This window comes from Notothenia coriiceps, unplaced genomic scaffold (assembly GCF_000735185.1).
Source record: "Notothenia coriiceps isolate Sejong01 unplaced genomic scaffold, NC01 NC01_scaffold00024667, whole genome shotgun sequence".
NCBI classification, from domain to species: domain Eukaryota; kingdom Metazoa; phylum Chordata; class Actinopteri; order Perciformes; family Nototheniidae; genus Notothenia; species Notothenia coriiceps.
Genome location: NW_011357368.1, coordinates 6,449,811 through 6,467,667, shown reverse-complemented (window position 1 = coordinate 6,467,667; position 17,857 = coordinate 6,449,811). Strand labels below are relative to the sequence as shown.

Sequence of the window (17,857 nt, the reverse complement as noted above, 5' to 3'; positions counted from 1 at the left end):
AAGATGGTCTCAATAGGAATTTGGTGGTCCCAGATGTTGGTGCAGCAGGAGCGGCCCCACAAGCGAGTGTGGTGACGCCCAGAGCTCGGACACCGGCCTGGAAGCTGCAGCGGCACTGGAGCAAATCTCTCCACATCAGCAGGGCCGACTTGGTGATATGACAGCGCCTCTACCAGGAGCCAGGTGGCCACAGCGGGGTCAACAGAGTTGAAATGGTCATTTAGATGTCTTCATCTTGTATGCTGTTTCTTTCATCCTGTATTCCAGGTTAAACCGAGTCAGGGCGCATGGAGAAGAGCAGCATTGTCCTCTAGCTGCAGAACTGAGAAGCAGAGCGGAGAGCAGCGAGGAGAGAGGAAGACTTTGCGTGACGAACAAGCTGTCTAAAACTAACAACACTGTCACGTCGGCTCCAGGAGGAAGGTACGCTGCAAGAACAGGAGCATTTTGCACACACATGCTAAATGGAAGCAAACAGTCAGCTAATGACACTATGTGTGATGGTGGTCATTAAAAAAGAAAGAAAGCCTTAAGTAAAGCTTAATACAATGGTGAAGGAAGTAAGCTAACCCAGTAATGGAATTACATTTTAGCACTTCCAGTTCCCTTTGACTGTAAGAGCCTTTTTGTTTAGCTTTCCGACATAAGCTCCTGGTTCATACAAACATACAAAACACACTGTACTGATCAGCGCAGTTCAATTATTAATGCTTCTGACTGGTGGCAAATTCCATGATTAATACTCCTTATTTTTCCTGGGTGATTTGTCTCTTGGCTCATGGATAACTAAATAGCAGGAATGTTTTCGCTCCTCTTGTTTGTATGGGGAAACAGTTTTCCAAAGATACACTGAAAGAGGATGAACAAGAAAAGGAGAAAACCACTACTGCTCCCCTCCCACTCCTCCCCCACCTCCTCCACCTCTGGTCTGCTGTCAACCAAGTATGAACCGTCTTCTTCATTGTGTATATACTGTATCAGAGGCTTTTTACACCCTTATGACTGGGCTTTTAAATCATGAATTGTATGACAATATGACACCTTTGTCCTCTCTGTGCCAAGTACACTTGATGTCCTGAGAAGCAGAAGACAAGAAAGCGCCAGGAAAGCCGATCAAAACAGTGAGTTTCACACTTCCACTCAACTGCATCGATAACAAATAGACTTACTTTACTCAGAAGCTATGATTTATCCGATATGTATATATGTTTTTGGGTTCTCAGATTTTTATGACAACTTCTTTCTGGTTTCTCAAAACAATACTTTTACTTCTATTTAAATTAAACACACATTATATGCTCTCAGAGTCCTTTAAAATATTTCATCCATCTCTAATCTTTAAGAAGCAGAACCTTTGGACATGAAGACGAGAGCGGTGGATGAAATGATGGCGAGAATAAAAAGAGGAATCATCCTGAGGCCCATCATGAGAGTACAGGTGGATCAATTGTATTCACAAAGACTTTTTAAATGTATTCGCTCATTTACATTCCCCATTATGTGGCATTTATATATGAACAGAGAAACTCGTATAAGAAAAAAACCCTTAAGTAATAAATACTAACGTCTAAAATCTGACTTGTTCTGCTCACAGGACGATGACAGTGCGTGGAAGGTCAGTTAGCCTCATATTCCCAATTGTTGAATTTCTTTTTTATTATTAAGCAGTTGACACAGAATTCCCAAATATTCCCAAATCTTCTTGCAGGACCAGAAGAGTGACAACAGAAAGTCAGCTATCCTGGAGTTAAAAGGAATGCTGGTAATGGACTCAGATTAGTGTTGCAAAGGCAAAACACTTTTGACAAACAGCAATTTATTCCACTTTTTAACATTTATACTCACCAGGACATCATGAAACATCAGAAACTCCGCAGAGTGCCATCCAGACGGGGAATGGGCCGAAATGTTGGCGAAGCGGAGCTGCTGCAGGTGCTGCAGAGGAGGAGGAGAGCCATGGGGGACCAGCAGGACCAAACACAGGGTACACTCACATTGTCCTCTTTGTCCTTTCTTCAATGGACTTTGGTTTGCGGTTTTTGTAGGTTCTTGCGTGTCTACAAGCAGTCTGTTTTGAGTCATTAGCACGAGAGCACGACATACACTTTAACAGAAAGCAAGTTAAAGCTTTCAAATGTTTGGAGATATTAGTTTTATACTTTGAGGTAATGCCCCATTTTCTGTGAGTGAATTCATGCTTTTATTGGAATTGCATTAAAATGTACTTGGTAATGCACGGTGACATATAACATTTTAAAAGTCACGCAAAAACGCTTTAATGTACTTAAAAGGAAAGATAAAAAGTGAAAAGTAGCCACCAGTTCCCCTCCAGGTTCAGCATTTGATCTGCACGCAATGAGTATTTGAACCTCTGCAATATTAATCATCAGAACAAAGTCAACTACAACCGTGTTCTCTCATTGTCTGGTTTTGTGCATAACTGGAGATAATCTCTTCCTTCAGAGCCTCAGACCGGTGCTCAGTGTGTCCCAGCAGCAGGAGACTGTCCCTGGGCTGGAGAGAGCAGCCGCGCCCCGGTGCTCCGGAGGCTGAAGCAGAACCGAGAGAAGAGAGACTCCCGCATCCGAGCATCAGCACTGATCCTTGGACAAGAAAACTGAGAGCAGCTTCAGGAAGCCTCATTGTCAGTGCTGCAGTTATTGCAGGTCCCGCAAGACATCTTTTTTTTGTATTTGTTGGCGATTTCCTGAATATCTCTTGTTTTACTTCAGAGAAACTGAATGCATATTGGCTGATTTATTTAATGAATACATCTATGCACCGTTTGGTTCATCAGTTACAATAAAATGTGGGTTGATCTTGGTCTCTTTTGAAAACAAAGACTTGAGTTGTGTAATGTCAGAAAACTGCATTTTATTTGACTTGTCTTGAGAGTACCACATGGGACGTGCTCACTGAAAAACATTATAAAATCCCACATTTTGACCTAGAGAAAACCACAAAAAACATTTCTACCAAAAGCCATTTAACCCAGGTCTGCTTCAAATAGCCGTACTTGTTGCGTGTCAAAGGAAATGAAAGTCATTCAGCTGTGGTTAATGTCCCATATCATGCCTTTTGGGTTTCAGCTGATCTAAGTGCAAGTCTCATGATTTTATATGATGCCTTTACCCACTTCTCTCCCGAGGTGTCGGCCTCTTAAAGCTCGATCCGGCAGAAGGCTGGAGGCTGCTTTTATTTAGGCACATTAAAGCTCTCACACCCCGAGCCCAGAGGTGTCGTTGAGATAAGAGCCTCCGGTGATCTGGCTGCTTCCTCCTGAAAGTATCTTTAAATGCGGAAGGTCGCTTTTTGTTTTCTCACCTCCTCGAAAATACTGCATATATGTGTGCGTGCATGCATGGTTGAATACCTACATCGTACCCTCACACCACATCATCTACCTATCCGTCATTGTTAAAAGCATTTGAAAAGATGAAATTACTCTCACCTTTGACTCCGACACCATTTTAGTGTCTTCACACTGTTTCACATTATATATTTACTTTATTTAGCTCTTTTTGCTAGAAGGTCTGCCTTTTCACTCCTCAGCATACATTTTTTATTGTTTCCCTCCTCAGTCTCAGAGGTGTTGGCTTTGGGATGCAGTAAGGTATTCTACCCTCTGTTATTGAATCAATGCACATGAAAGCCAAAAGTGTGTATGAGAGAAATAGCAGTAAATGGAGACATGAAAGTAATGAGAGGTTCTGAAACTGATACTGGATATCTGAGAATACTGATAGAAACAGGAAAGATGTGTTGACTAGAGACACCAGTGACACCCATGAAGTTGCTGTGAATCTTTATAATATTGCCCTGTATGGTTTCCCCCATCCTTTCCTGAATGATGATCTTACATTATATCTCCCAGGGTCATTAAGAAATAAAAAGACACTACTTATTTAGTAGTAAGAAAATAGGGTTGTACCAACAACCTTTACTAAAGGTACAATTCCTGAAACCAATAGGAGCATACTGAGGGCCTAGAAAATACATGACAACAAGACCAATGTTACACATGTATTACCATACAAGTCCAACAAGATGAGTTTTTTTGTGTTGTTTGATTTTGAAGGAGAGATTTTTCAGGTTCCCACCCGTAGTTTCACTTTCTATGAAAATAATCATGTTAAGTGTTGAAAAGCTATTTTTTCCTCAAACTGTCAAGTGACTAAACCACCACACCATTTTTATTTTTGGGTACCATATTTTGGCTTGGTAAACCACACTTTTAACATAGTAGGACTTTTTTTAATGGGCTCCCATAGTGAAGCCCTGCATTGAATTAATCAGGATGTTAAGTTATGTTTCAGTGTCAAAAGGAGGTAAAGCTTTTTCAATACATCAATGCAAGGTTTGAGCTTCGAGCACTGCTGTCCACAAGATGCGTATACAATTGGTGAATGAATGGGATAGTAGTGCAACAACATACATTGATAATTGCAGAGTTTGGTACAATGATATTTCACATGACGGAATTGTCGATGAATAAGATACAACCTGGAGAAATTCTGCTCTTTATTATTTATCTCTTGCAGCTGTCCTCCAACCAAAGATGGCGCTGCATCAAAACACCTCTCTCCCTCTTCCAGACAGGCCCCTTCTTCTCTGCTTTCCTCAAAACAAAGGCAGGAACTTTGACCGGTGTTCCGAGCTAGTAACTAGCCTGCTAGCTTTTACTGGTTTTCTGTCTTTTTTTCATAGTGTTGTGTGTTGTAGCACATGCGGAGAGATGTGGTTTATTTATTTACTCAGCTGGCTGTCGCTAGTCATCCAAGTGTCCTTCGTTACGCTAGCAATAGGTAAGTGCATGTTTTAAAATCCATGCAAATGCTAGGTAGCTAATTAATAACGCTAGCGGACCATTTCAGTAAGTGAAGCTGCAACATTTAATAATAACTAGGCTTTGTTTGCTGCCCTGCACATGTTGGCAATACACAAGTTTGTTAATAATAAAATGCAATTACAAATAATAATCATACCTTATGACTAAATAAGGTACATTGTGTTCGTTTACCTCACTACTGTTGGCTTGCTAAGCTAGCAAGATTTCCACCACAGGAAGAACGAATACATGATGCCTTTTTTAATTTTCTAAAATGACAACAGCACTTTTTTTTTTTTAAACTTGTCATTAAAGTGTAGAATGTATTTGTTAGTTTTTGACATGTCCTAAACTTAAGTAGTTTTCGTTGTACATGTGGAAACAATTATGTGTCATGATGCTAAGTAAGCTAGCATTTAGCTTTCTCTCTTCAGTCTTTTTACCATTTTAAACTATTCAGAACTTGCCTGAGCGAGCATATGACAATAGTGAGGTCCTAAAGTCTGATATGCAATACAGATTTGATATAATAGCATCAGTATTCAGTTGGAAGGTTAGCATGTAAACTAATATGAACTAGACAATGTCGCTTTAAATCTAACTAGCATGTTTTTTTTACAATGTTAACAATATGACATTCCCGTAGTCAACAAACTGGATATTAAGCATTTGGCTCACATAGTTACAAACAGTATGATAATATGTTGGGTTTGCTTCAAAACTTTGTCAAAGAGCTTGTCTGTCATTCCACGTTGCAAGTTAGTTACCTGGCCACGTAACACACACACACACACACACACACACACACACACACACACACACACACACACACACACACACACACACACACACACACACACACACACACACACACACACACCCCTGCAGCTATCAGGTGTGGCTGCTGACTGTCAAACCCTACTAGTATCAGTCACTCCAGCCCAGCTGTGTGTGGTTGTGTACTTGTTTCTTCTTTTGTTGTTCTTATGTTTTTACTTTCGGCACATACTTTTTCTGAGTGTATGATAACCTTGTGTTTTTACCTTAAATCTACCAGGTTAGTTCTCTTTGCTCCTCGCTGTTATGTCTATTTTTGTATACATAAACCTGACTATGATTCTGATTATAGTCAGGATCAAGAAACTAAGATTATCCTGTTTGCTAAACTGAATCAGATTAAATAATTAACTAAGGCAACCTCCTTTTATCAGTGTTTAGTAAAACTTTTACCAATGTTATACAGTTCACTTATCATCAGTTAATAGCTTTTGATTTGCCATGATATGAGCCGAGAAAATTCTGATGTCTTTTTCTGACTGCAAGATTTTAGTTTGCGTTTTAGCAGTTAGCAACTTAATAACATTAATGCGGCACCCTTGCCTTTTCATGTAAGAACTTCCTTGACATTTAGCAATGGATTCAGAGCATTTACAATAATACCCAATAGACAGAGTTAAACACCAGCCAAAACGGCTTTCTGTCACCTCCTATTAATGACTGGCTCTTTATTGCCAATCATAAGCTGCTTTGTAGCATTGCAACAGTGCAACTCTGTTATCAAAACTAGGTGAAGGAGCAGTACAACCCATGATTGCCCCGACCCTTACTTTATTAAGTCGGTATAATCGTGCAGTACTTTTCCAAATTAAATTGGGGCAGCTCATGTTCATATTCTATTTGCTGTATCCAGCTGTCCAATGCTAAAAAAAAGTTGACATTGAATGAAATATGGAGTTGAAAAGGGCAAGGCAGACTCTTTTGGTAAGAGCACATTGCCTTTGTGTGATGAAGCCCTCAGATTCTCCCATGAGCCTTTGCACTCGCCGTCCCTTTCTCAGGGCTTTGACGTGCATGCTTTTGACGCACAGTCGGCTGTGTTTGGCCTTCCTTCTACACGGGCTCACGAACTGTGGGTCACGTCTGTTTTGCCGATGTGTTTTTATTCATTCACTCGACTGAACTGATATTATTTGGCAAGATATTGAATCTCGGTACCTTTGGGGAACTGAGTGAAATGTGTCTTTAGAACCGATAATAAAAAGCTGTTGGTACTGGAAGCCGTCTTTGAATCTCTGGTCTGATTCACACTTTACTGTATTTATCAGTTTATCTTTTGATATAGACTTTTGATTCAATGTTTTGAAAAAATAAATATCACTAGCATTTGAGAGCGACCAAAGATTTGTCAGAAAATGTGTGTTTATATTCCTTAAGTAAGGGTTCTGTTAAGTAAGTTTAACAATAAAGAGCCTTTACTTTGAAAAGTGATTAGTGTAATTTTGGTAGTGGTACAAAAAGTCAGGAATGTATCAAAAATAACTAGTTATAAAAAATCCTGCTGCATAGGTAACATTTTCAAAACATATTTTCATCTTTAAGATTTACCTTTTTATTTTGAACACAAACAAGCAATGTACCGCTACGTGGTGAACAACAGGATTATTTATTTTTATCATTTGTATTTTATTGAGATAATTGAAATGTCTGGAAGATCCAATGATGAAACTGCCTCTCTGTTTTTCTTGTTTCTTATGACTCTCATATGAATACTGATCCCTTCTGATTGTCTCCCCCAGCTGCTGGCCTGTACTACTTGGCAGAACTAATAGAAGAATACACAGTAGCCACCAGTCGAATAATAAAGTACATGATAATGGTGAGTAACCACATCATTCTCCTAATTGTCTTGTTTTTAAGAATATACTGTACTGAACCATGTTGTTAACAAGGCGTCCTGTGTGTGTGAATGTGTCCAGTTCTCCACAGGGGTGCTGGCCTGTCTCTATCTCTTTGAGAGCTTCCCAGTGCTGATGGTGGGGGTCGGCCTCTTCACCAACCTGGTGTACTTTGGCCTCCTCCAGACTTTCCCTTACATCGCGCTGAGCTCCCCAAACTTTATCCTCTCCTGTGGTGAGCATGCCACACTATCTGTTAGTACCAAATGTCTTTTTCTCTTATCCTGTTTTCCAACATTTTGTCTCTTCTTTGTCTTCACTCTCCAGTGTTGGTGGTGGTGAACCATTATATGGCCTTCCAGTTCTTTGCACAAGAGTATTATCCCTTCTCAGAGGTAATTTTGTCTCTTTCTGAAGCCATATCCATGAAAAAGATTGTCTGCCATTCTAACTCAAGTCTCATAATCTTTCATTCTGCGTCAAGGTGCTGGCGTACTTCACCATCTGCTTGTGGGTGATCCCCTTCGGCTTCTTCGTGTCCCTGTCAGCGGGGGAGAACGTGCTTCCGTCCACCATGCAACAAGGAGGTGAGATTGATGTCTCTTTGGCTGTATGTTGGTTGTTGATTCGAGCTGTGGGTTTAGTATGTTTAATTGTAACCTCTCCCTCAGTCTTATGAACACAATCTTAAAAAGCCTATGTTATAATGTCATGGTAATCAAGGGAAAACCATGTCTATGTCATTTAAAGGAATGACCCCCTGCGCTTATATTAGCCGTGCTAGTTCAGTCAGTCGATGATGAGACTCGGTCATGGGTTCGATCCCCAATTGCTTTTTTTTTCTCTGTGTGTGTGACCACTGTTGTTTATTTCATCTCGATCTTAAACAACAAATGAGTAGGGCTGTAATGAAAAGTGAAAGCTTCATTTATAACGTCACATTCAAATACTGCGCTGCTTTTCTTGTCCAGATATTACCCTTAACTCTAAAGCGTTGTAAATTCCATTTGTCGAAGTTAATTGAAAATACATGTAATCATTACAAATATTGCCAAACATAAATCATCCAACAAATGCTTCAATCCATATTTGTTAGCGTTTAGCTTTAGCCTTTAAAAAAACTCATTTTCACTGTGGGCAAAAACAGGTTGCTGCTAACAAAGGGAGACAAGCAGGAATCCAATAGCAACATAAATGACTTTAAATAACATAACTTCTATTTTGTCACACTTTTACTGTGAATTAACGATCAAGTTGATTTAATAAAGAAAATACATGTTCATTAAATCTTTTGGTTGATTGGAAAAGTGTGATTATTGATTGGCAACACACACTTGAAGCTTCTTTTCAAGACCTCCATAGAAGCTTTGACTAAATAAAAAACTACAGGTAAAAAAACAACTGTATAACAATTTACTTTGTTCTTTCTTTTAGATGATGTGGTGTCTAATTACTTCACCAAGGGCAAGAGGGGGAAGAGGTCTGGGATCCTCGTGGTGTTCTCGGTCCTGAAGGAGGCGGTGCTGCCCAGCAGACAGAAGATGTACTAAGGGGCTCGGGGGGGGAAGCCTCAGGGTCAAGAGGTGTATGAGTGAGTGTGTGTGGAGGATTAAGGGGAAGCAGGAAGGACTCTAGGAATTTTTTTCTGGATGGGACTAAAACGAAACAGTGGCCATATTGGGAAGAAAGAGGAAGGACCAATGAACGGATCGGAGCTTCCTGCTGGACGAGTTTACACCGGCCACGGTCGTCTCTTTGTTTCTCTCTTTGTCTGTCCGACTGCCAACAACATCAACTAAAGACCCCTTTGTGGGGATCGGTTCTGTAGCGCAGCGCTTTCTTATTCACATGTTGGACATTTTTTAAATCTTTGGTATTAAAATATGCTTGTGAAAAGGTCTGAAATGTAACACCCACCTGTACGTTTTGACTTGGGAGATAGATCATTTTGTGTTTTTTCCTGGAGATGAGATGTTCTGTCTTTTATGTGTTGTAGGTTTCACGCTAAGATTAAACACAGAAGAGCAGAATTAGGAGACGACTAGATAGATCTCCTCAGAGGAAGCCACTTTAAGGTACTTTCTGGTTTAATCCTGATGTCCAAGCTTTCATTTTGGTTTAAAGTGGCATAACAGCTGCAGGAAAAATGCCTCAAGTCCCTACTTTACCCGACTACTTTAAATAAGAAAGTGAAGTTAAGTTGTAAGTAATCAGCTGGTGCTTTAATTTAAATACAGGATGTGGCATGATGTAAACACCCTGTCGCTTCTCAGTTATGAAAATGGCTTAATAAGGGCATTTGCAAAGGATTACTTCTATAAACGAAACACCCTTAAATGAATGTGATGAACAATGAATATCTCCCAGTCTGGATCTTTTACATGTGTTGGAGATTTTCTTTTTTTGTCTTCCAGATCTACAGTTCTTTTTTGGACTATTTTGAAAAGAAATACACGGTAATAACAAACTGATTTTTTAAAAACATTGATCAGCGAGTTAACCCGACCTCTGACGACAAATGAAAACCCTTGTGAAGACTCTAACGTGCGTCGGGGACAAAAGCTGCTCAAAGTGGTTTTTGATGAAAGTGCTTTTAAAGAGCCCGACATTCTTTTTACCAATTACCGAGTGCGATTCATTGGAGGCTGGTATGCTACACAGATGTATAATAAAATACTTTGTTGAAATAACAGATAGATTAAATGCTTCTTTTCACAGAAAAATAGATCCTCAACATTTCCAATTAAATCTTCACTTATTTAATGTTAAATACAATGTGTAGTAAGATGGATTTTCCTGTTACGCCTTGAACTTCACTCCCTAAAAAATGTGTGTGTGTAGCAGACAGTCTAGCTGGTGTTATCCACGTCCCATGTGTCTCGGTCACAGTGAGGTTGAGGCTCGTGTGCACTTTGACCCCCACTGAGGTGTGAAGTAAAGCTAAAAAGACAAAACAACCACACACACACACACACACACACCTTTAGCTGACAGGCCACAGCTCCAAGTCACACACACACACGCTGTTGACAAGCCCTCACCTGGACCCCGAGTCAGTTCCCTGGGGGGAGCAGAGAAAGTGCAGGGACTCATCTGAGACAGGTGACCCAGTTCACTGAGGTTTTCTCACCTTTCACTCACCCCTCCTTTCACCCCGCGTTTGGAGGTGCAGCATCTGGGGTGTGTGGCGTTTTTTATTTTGTCACTATGGGCTTGAAGTCTAGGAGGGGGAGGGGGATTTTGTGTTCGGGAAAGTCTACTGTTGAGACTGTTACAACTCGAAGTGAGATGACATAGAGGACACTGCTAGATGTCCTTACAAAACATTTCCTAAAATAGAATCCCCCTAAGCACAATAATTACATTTTTTCGGATCATTTGATGGCATGTTAAATACAAAAATTGATTCATTTTTTTTTTAATCTACCATCAAGTTTACATAATGGATATTTTTCATCCATTCCTTTCAGACATTTACTAATGCAGGTGTTGTTTAAGCTCTTCCTGTGTGATGTTCAGTAATGTCCGGGCTCCAGCACTTCAGCCAAGTGCATGGCCACCTCTGTCCAGGGGGAGGTCCTCCGCCCCTGGGGGTATCCTCTGTGCTGGACCTCCACAATGTCCTTTGGCTCAAAGTACCGTGGGGAGGCGATCCTGGAAGGGAAGGCTCTGGGGAACAACACCCTCTGGAGGACATCCAGAGGCAGGTCGGGGGCGGGGTGGAGCCTGCTGTCCCACTGGGTGGTGTACTGAGGCTGCCGGCTGCCCCCCAGCACCGTCACTTTGTCCCGGAGGTCCGGCTCCCTGAGGGGCTTCTCTGGTTGGAGACCCGTGAAGATGGTCCAGGGTCCAGGGGAGGAGGCTTTAGGTTGCTTCGTGGGGATGTTTTTGTCCTCCAGATGATCTCCTGGCTGGGGTTTCAGAACCGGATCAGAACCGAGGCACTGGGTGTGGTACTGGCTCACCAAGACTCTGGGGGAGAATTCCTTCAGGAGAGGAAGACCTTTTTGGTTCGCCCACTTTGTCATCTTCTCATCTATAACTGTCTAAAAAAAGACATGGAGATTAGTTCGAAAAATGCTGCAAACCCCTAAATGTGGAGGGATTAGATTTGCCCAACATCCAAACCAACCTTTTTATTGATTTTATTTAATTTGACCATATCCATGAGATCAATGTATAAAGTTTGACCCAGCTTCCTCTCCTGCATTTCTTTCTTCTTATCAGTTTGCCACATGCAGCTTTTCAGATACCTGCACAACAACACAAGAAGTCCGTCTCAAACTTCAACCAAAACAGTTTAACCAACTTTGTATGCTGTTGTTATTCTAGCTTGTTACCTTGCCACCTCCCTGTGGCACCAGATGCGGGCCAAATCCAGAGGAATTTGTCCCATGTTGTCCCGGGCCAGCGCATCTGCTCCGGCCTGCATGAGGGTCTCTGTGCAGCTCAGGAGGCCTTCAGCGGCGGCCAGGTGCAGCGGGGTCTCCCCTGAATCTGTGGTACTGGTAAAGACAAACATAAATCACTATTATTATTTTTGTCACCATAATCATAATCATTATCCCTTGCAACAGCATATATACATCAAACGAGCTCATCGTAATCATAATTTCACTTTTTATTGTAGGCTTTTCTTAAAAAATGCTTTACTTTAGTGTTTGAATAAGTAGCTATTGGACCCAGCTGATACATCCAGCTACTTGGACATGCCCACAGCATTTTATTCACAAAAAAAGTGTTCCCCTACGTGTTGATGTCAGCCCCGTGCTCCAGCAGGCAAATGAGGCACGAGGCGGTGTTGGGTGAGCTCTGGGGGGACAGGACCATGTGAATAGGCCGGCGACCCTGATTATCGCTGCTGTTGACCCCCCCATGCCTGGACTCCACCAGCAGCTGAACGGTAGCCAGCTGGCCGTAAAGGCAGGCCATGTGCAGCGCTGAAAGACCCTGGTGGAAGAAACACATGCATGCAGTTATACAGTATGCTTCTTCAATGGCATGGCTTACTGGGAAATTCATTGGAGTGGAGCAATCATTATTTCTCGTACATTTATTGTTAGTGGACTGGCAATTTATTAGATTATTTCCATTTTGTGATGTGTGCTTTTAATGAAATGAATTTATAATGAGAAATATAGATTTTTTTTCCTGTAAACACTACAGATTAAGGTTTACACTGTTCATTGCATCTTTTAACAGTGAAATACCATTTCCACTGGATACAACTTCAAAAACACATAAACACTTTTCTTCTCAATAAGAATCTCCTTGAGTACGCAACTTTTCAATGCTGACTTGTTACCTTTATTCTAATCAATTTAGAAGTAGGCCCTTTGTTAAATGATTGCAGTGGGTCAATTTAATTGCACCACTAAGCTCCTTTCTTCTCTTAATGTTATTGAGCCTACCTGTCTGTTCACACTGTACAGATCCTGCTCCTCTTCTTGGCTCCCAACATCTGGAAACATCTGCCCCTCTGGGGGAGCTTTGTGGGTCACCTTCCTGCGAAATGAAACCATAAAAAAACTAGGGTTGTGAATGCTAGGTTAGTATCAACATAGGGCAAAATAAAGACTTTGCTGCACCAAATGAAACTAGGGGTAGATGGTGACTTTGAATACAGTCACGTAACGTTCAAAATGGCCCATGTAAAAAGTAAAGTGCTCAAAAGCAGCTAGTTTACTATGAATTAAAGTTTACATTAAAAAGCAGAACAATTATCAATAGATTTCTGAAGTTATTTACCGATTTCTACATTCCCCTCGTCTCCCTTTTCCTGATGTGTTGACAGGTTCCATGGTTACCAGGGAAACGTGGTCACCATGGGTAACTTTTACTTTCCACTTTCACGGAGTTAAGCCTTTTGTTTTAACAGCTGCAGTCCTGATCACAATACAATCTACAAAATATCCAGTCATTTTATAATTGTAACCATTTTTAATCTGTTTGTTTACCTAATGCTACGTGTATTTAATAGACCAAGAACCCTATTTTTTATTATTTGTATACTAAATGCTTGGGTTAATCATTGTTCGGTCTGAGGTGTGTCAAAGGTAGCAACAGCATTGATTTAGATACATTTTTATACCACATTCATTTTCCACTTTTACTGGGTCATATTTAAGTCGAATCATAACTAGAAAATATTCATTAATTTTCACAATTGTATTCTCTTTCAATGCAAGTTTCCGTTAACATAAAGCCTATATAATTCCACGTTAGGTGTTTTTAATATAAACCACTGCATGCTCAACCTTGATTGGCTGATACATTGTTGCAATTTCATTGGCTGTCAGCAAAATACGTTTGTCGTCATTAGCTCGTAGCATAGGTTAGCATTATTGCAACTGCTGCCACACGTTGATAATATGTAACAGCAAACGTTTAAAAGTCACATTTGTAGAAACAAAAGTTGGTAAATTACGTCGGTACTTACTTACCGTGAGATATATCTATAAAACAAATCACTGATAAAAATAATTATAATGGTTCTTCAAGAAGAAAAAATCGTCGTCGTCCTCAGGTTCGGGGAGGTTGGTACCCGGTCCAGAAAATCCAGTCTGCATCTCAAGCTTCTTTCTCAGAGGATTGCCAAACTTGAAAGCAGCAGAAGAACTTGAATCGACAACAAAAATGCAGCAAGTTGGTGGGATGTTAGTTAATGAATCACCTTTGTCAAAATTAGCCAAAAGTGTAAAATGCTACTGTGCATTATATAAAATGGTGTAATGTTTTGTTGCATCTGTCTGAAAATGCCCATTACATACAATGAGTACTTCCCCTCACATATGTAATGTTTGTATGCTATGATGTAAAGCAGACAAGGATGCACCTTGTTGTAATGGCAGATATGTTGTCATCTCATAAGGAGAGTATGTCATTTTTTCCCCCCATGACAGCACCTCCTATAGACATCTGTTTTTTTTTTGTTAACCTGAAACATTAAGTTGAATGTTAATTTCAAAGTGTGTTTAAAAGAAAGACACTTTTTTAAACCTCCTCATAATCTGAGAAGAAAGACGAAAAAAGGTGAGCAGCTGCAGGGACAGCCACCTGATACACTAATATTTGTATGCAGTTAGACTTACGTTTCACAGACACAGCCTTAATCAGCATGCCATTTTTGAAAGTAAAAAGTCCACTTCCTTATTTGATAAAACAGGTCTGAGTCAATGTGATCGCTTGTGACAGATCCGGGCAGATGAATGGCTACTGTCATGGCAGAAATGGTTACTTCCACTCTCCCATCCCTGGTGTGTTTGTATTGACGGTGCTTTATGATTGGCAGCTCGTTCGTCGCCTGAGTAAAAGCAGATCAATCCTGCCAGTGCTGTTGAGGCCTCAGAGCTAACGTTTGTTCCACTGCGCCCCGGGCCTGCCGCCACGCCTGATGCCGATAGGAATTAACACGTATGTTCTCTATGTCTCTGTGAGGCTGAGGGGTCGATAAGCTCATCGGGCGCAGGCCTCTCTGATGACTGATATTGACCACTTGACCCCTGGCGGCACTGGATGTAGAGAACTGTTTGTCATGGTAGAGACACTGCAGTTTGGGTTAAGTACATTTAGAGGATTCAGAATAAGCAAACTCACTGAAAGGCATCTTATCATTGGTTTATGTTACCTATGTTCTTGGTTTCCTTGGTTTCTTTATTCATACATTTGCTACATTTTCTAGGGAAATCCTAGAGAACGGAAAGCACAAACACTATTGCTAAAATTAAACTTACCCTTGTTGTCTATGCAGCTTTACATTTCCTTAATCCATTTGAAGAAAGTTTGTAAATAAATACAAGTATTCTATTTCCCCTTTTCTTTATTATTCCACTAAATAAAAAGCATAAAATATAGAAAAAGGAATACAAAATAAAGGAACAAATAACACAGACTCGCAAATATAGATTGCTGACTTGTGGTGATGGAAACTTCCACAATGAAGAATATTTTTAGTTAGTCATAATCTTTAACTTTAAGATCCACTTACTAGCTTTTAAAATTTTTTTTCACTCTTTTCAATAAAAAAAAACGTAATATCTTAACGTGCCTCATACATATTTTCTGCAGCTATTCAGTACTTTTTTTATGACTTCCACCTTTTTATTCTTTGTCATTCTCTGTCACTCCAAGCTATGAAGGTCCAGTGGAGGGTCAAGGACGGGCCGTGAACTTCTGGCTTCCTGCTCCGAGCCCCCAACCCCCCCAGAGCCCACTCCTTTATCACAACACTGCTACTTCGATGACAAATGCATGCAAGTGCACAGAAAGAGTGAGTAAGAAAACTGTGTGTGTGTTTACGTGCACGTAAATGTATATACGGCTTAATAGTAAGGGCACGGCCCCGCTGCGGCCTCTTTAGCTTCCTCTGACCTCGGTCACATGTTACGGAGTGTGTCGGTGTAGAGCTATTTCATGTTTAACTTTCAGCACAAGTCCCCGGACGACGACCCCCGACATGACCTCTTTCTTCTGGCAGTTGAGTGTGAATGTGTGTTTGATTGCCCATGTACTGTCAAACCCAGTCTGTCTATGAGAGTGCATGAGCCTTAACATCTTAAAAGCTTTCTGTTTATTTTTTTTAAATGAATATTTTTCAAGCTCTGGGAAAAACTGTTTTACATAAATCAGATGTCAGGTCAAGTGCTGAAGAAAAGGGTTAAAACAACGGATTTCTCTGGGATAAACTGTGTTTTTAGGTTACACACACACAGCGTTTTCTGTTACAAAACTCTTCTGACAACTTGTGTAGCTCACATTAGAGCAACTTGAGTCTTAGTTCAAAGATGTGTTTGTCAAATGTACCTCTCTTACTCTAAATGCTCATTGCCTAGAAAAAGTGTGTGTGTGTGTGGCCTAGGATTACTATACTTGTGGGGACCTAAATCTGTTTACACAGTCACGTGTGGGGACTGGCTTCCCTTATGGGGACAAATTGGAGGTCCCCATGAGGGGAATCATTAATTTTAGGGTGAAGACTTGGTTAGGTTTAGGATTAGGGGTTAAGGTTAGGATAAGTCTCCAGGAAATGCATGTAAGTCAATGTAATGTCCCCTGAAGTGGTGTGTGTGTGTGTGTGTGTGTGTGTGTGTGTGTGTGTGTGTGTGTGTGTGTGTGTGTGTGTGTGTGTTGCATTAGCTACAGCACGTCCAGTTGGTGCAGAGCAGATTAGCATCGGGCCGATCTCAGCTGTCTAAACCTGCTTAGGGCGAGGATGAAAGTGAGATCATGTGCCAGTAGCCTCACGACGTGCTCTCCCATTGGTCCGTTACCTCATCGAATCACATCCATCTGATTTTGTGCTCAGTGAACATTTGAAGGGAATACATCTGTCGTCTGAATCTAAAGGTTTTTTGGTTATTATACCGTATTATCCCTCTATTCAATCTTTATTTATGATGATTTTTACCGTTTATTGATAGTAGTATGTGCACATTGAGTGGAATCATGGGTAGATTAAAAGACACTTGCAAAATAGTTTCTTGGCTAGATTTAAACAAGGGACATTAAATACTCATAAATCCTCCTTTTGGGTTTATTTGGGGTTTTCTTCTTCATTCTAAGGGCTGTTTGCTGCTCTGTATATTTGGAAAATACTCTTAAGAATGCTTGAGTTTTCATTAATTGAGTTTGAAGAAAAGTGACCACACAGCGGAAGCAGTGCTTCAGAAGAGAAGTGAAGCAAGAGAGGGAGGAAAGAGTTAAGAAGTGAGGCCGTTGAAAAGCGAGAGAACACAGAGCGAAGGAGAAGATGAACAGTAGCTACCAGAGCAAACACACAACCTTGATATGCCTCCATATTTGATGAGCCACCTTACGAGGAACCTGGGCCTCTGGGGTTTCTGAACTCTGCCTGTGTGTAAGTGCGCTGATGTCCTCACTCTCCTCCTTTCTTCGTCCTTCTTTTTGCTTCCTCATCCTTTTGCATTATCGTGTCAAGTAACTAGGCAAACACGGGCTGCAGATGCTCATATCAGAAAAGGATCATGTTGGATGATGATCCATCTTTTTTTCATACAAGTGTACTTCCTTATACAGCATATTTGATAACACCTGAGTCATAGATTGTGACGGATCAGGGAGATTTTCTCCTCTGGTCTTCCTCCTTGGTTTTGCTTCCCCATCATATTGCCTTTGAACTCCATCCCTCAGATCCTTGTTTCATCTTGTCTCTCTTTCTCTCTCTCTCTCTCTCTCTGTTTTTCTCTCTTTTTCTCTCTCTCTCTCTCTCTCTCTCTCTCTCTCTCTCTCTCTCTCTCGTCGTCGTCTCGTCTCGTCGTCTCGTCGTCTCGTCCGTCGTCGTCGTCGTCGTCGTCGTCGTCGTCGTCGTCGTCGTCGTCGTCTACGTCGTCGTCTC

The 17,857-nt window shown here is 40.9% G+C and overlaps 3 protein-coding genes across 3 annotated transcripts; 2 read left to right on the top strand and 1 right to left on the bottom strand.

The window, feature by feature from the left end:
• The first annotated feature begins 908 nt into the window (after positions 1 to 908).
• On the top strand, positions 909 to 2,818 carry shtn2 (shootin 2). Its single transcript, XM_010782560.1, has 7 exons — positions 909 to 942; positions 1,063 to 1,121; positions 1,344 to 1,438; positions 1,595 to 1,615; positions 1,709 to 1,762; positions 1,849 to 1,984; positions 2,464 to 2,818. Exons 3-7 carry the CDS (start codon positions 1,361 to 1,363, stop codon positions 2,619 to 2,621), a joined length of 447 nt encoding a protein of 148 aa, XP_010780862.1. The 5' UTR covers positions 909 to 942; positions 1,063 to 1,121; positions 1,344 to 1,360; the 3' UTR covers positions 2,622 to 2,818.
• Positions 2,819 to 4,604: 1,786 nt separating this feature from the next.
• Positions 4,605 to 10,195, top strand: tex261 (testis expressed 261). Its single transcript, XM_010782561.1, has 6 exons — positions 4,605 to 4,805; positions 7,405 to 7,484; positions 7,585 to 7,738; positions 7,831 to 7,898; positions 7,988 to 8,090; positions 8,938 to 10,195. The coding sequence occupies exons 1-6, from the start codon at positions 4,736 to 4,738 to the stop codon at positions 9,051 to 9,053; spliced, it is 591 nt and encodes a 196-aa protein (XP_010780863.1). The 5' UTR covers positions 4,605 to 4,735; the 3' UTR covers positions 9,054 to 10,195.
• ankrd53 (ankyrin repeat domain 53) lies at positions 9,362 to 13,304 on the bottom strand. Its single transcript, XM_010782788.1, has 6 exons — positions 13,252 to 13,304; positions 12,915 to 13,008; positions 12,254 to 12,453; positions 11,844 to 12,008; positions 11,636 to 11,756; positions 9,362 to 11,549 (listed from the first exon to the last, which is right to left on the bottom strand). Exons 1-6 carry the CDS (start codon positions 13,302 to 13,304, stop codon positions 11,019 to 11,021), a joined length of 1,164 nt encoding a protein of 387 aa, XP_010781090.1. The 3' UTR covers positions 9,362 to 11,018.
• Positions 13,305 to 17,857: the final 4,553 nt, after the last annotated feature.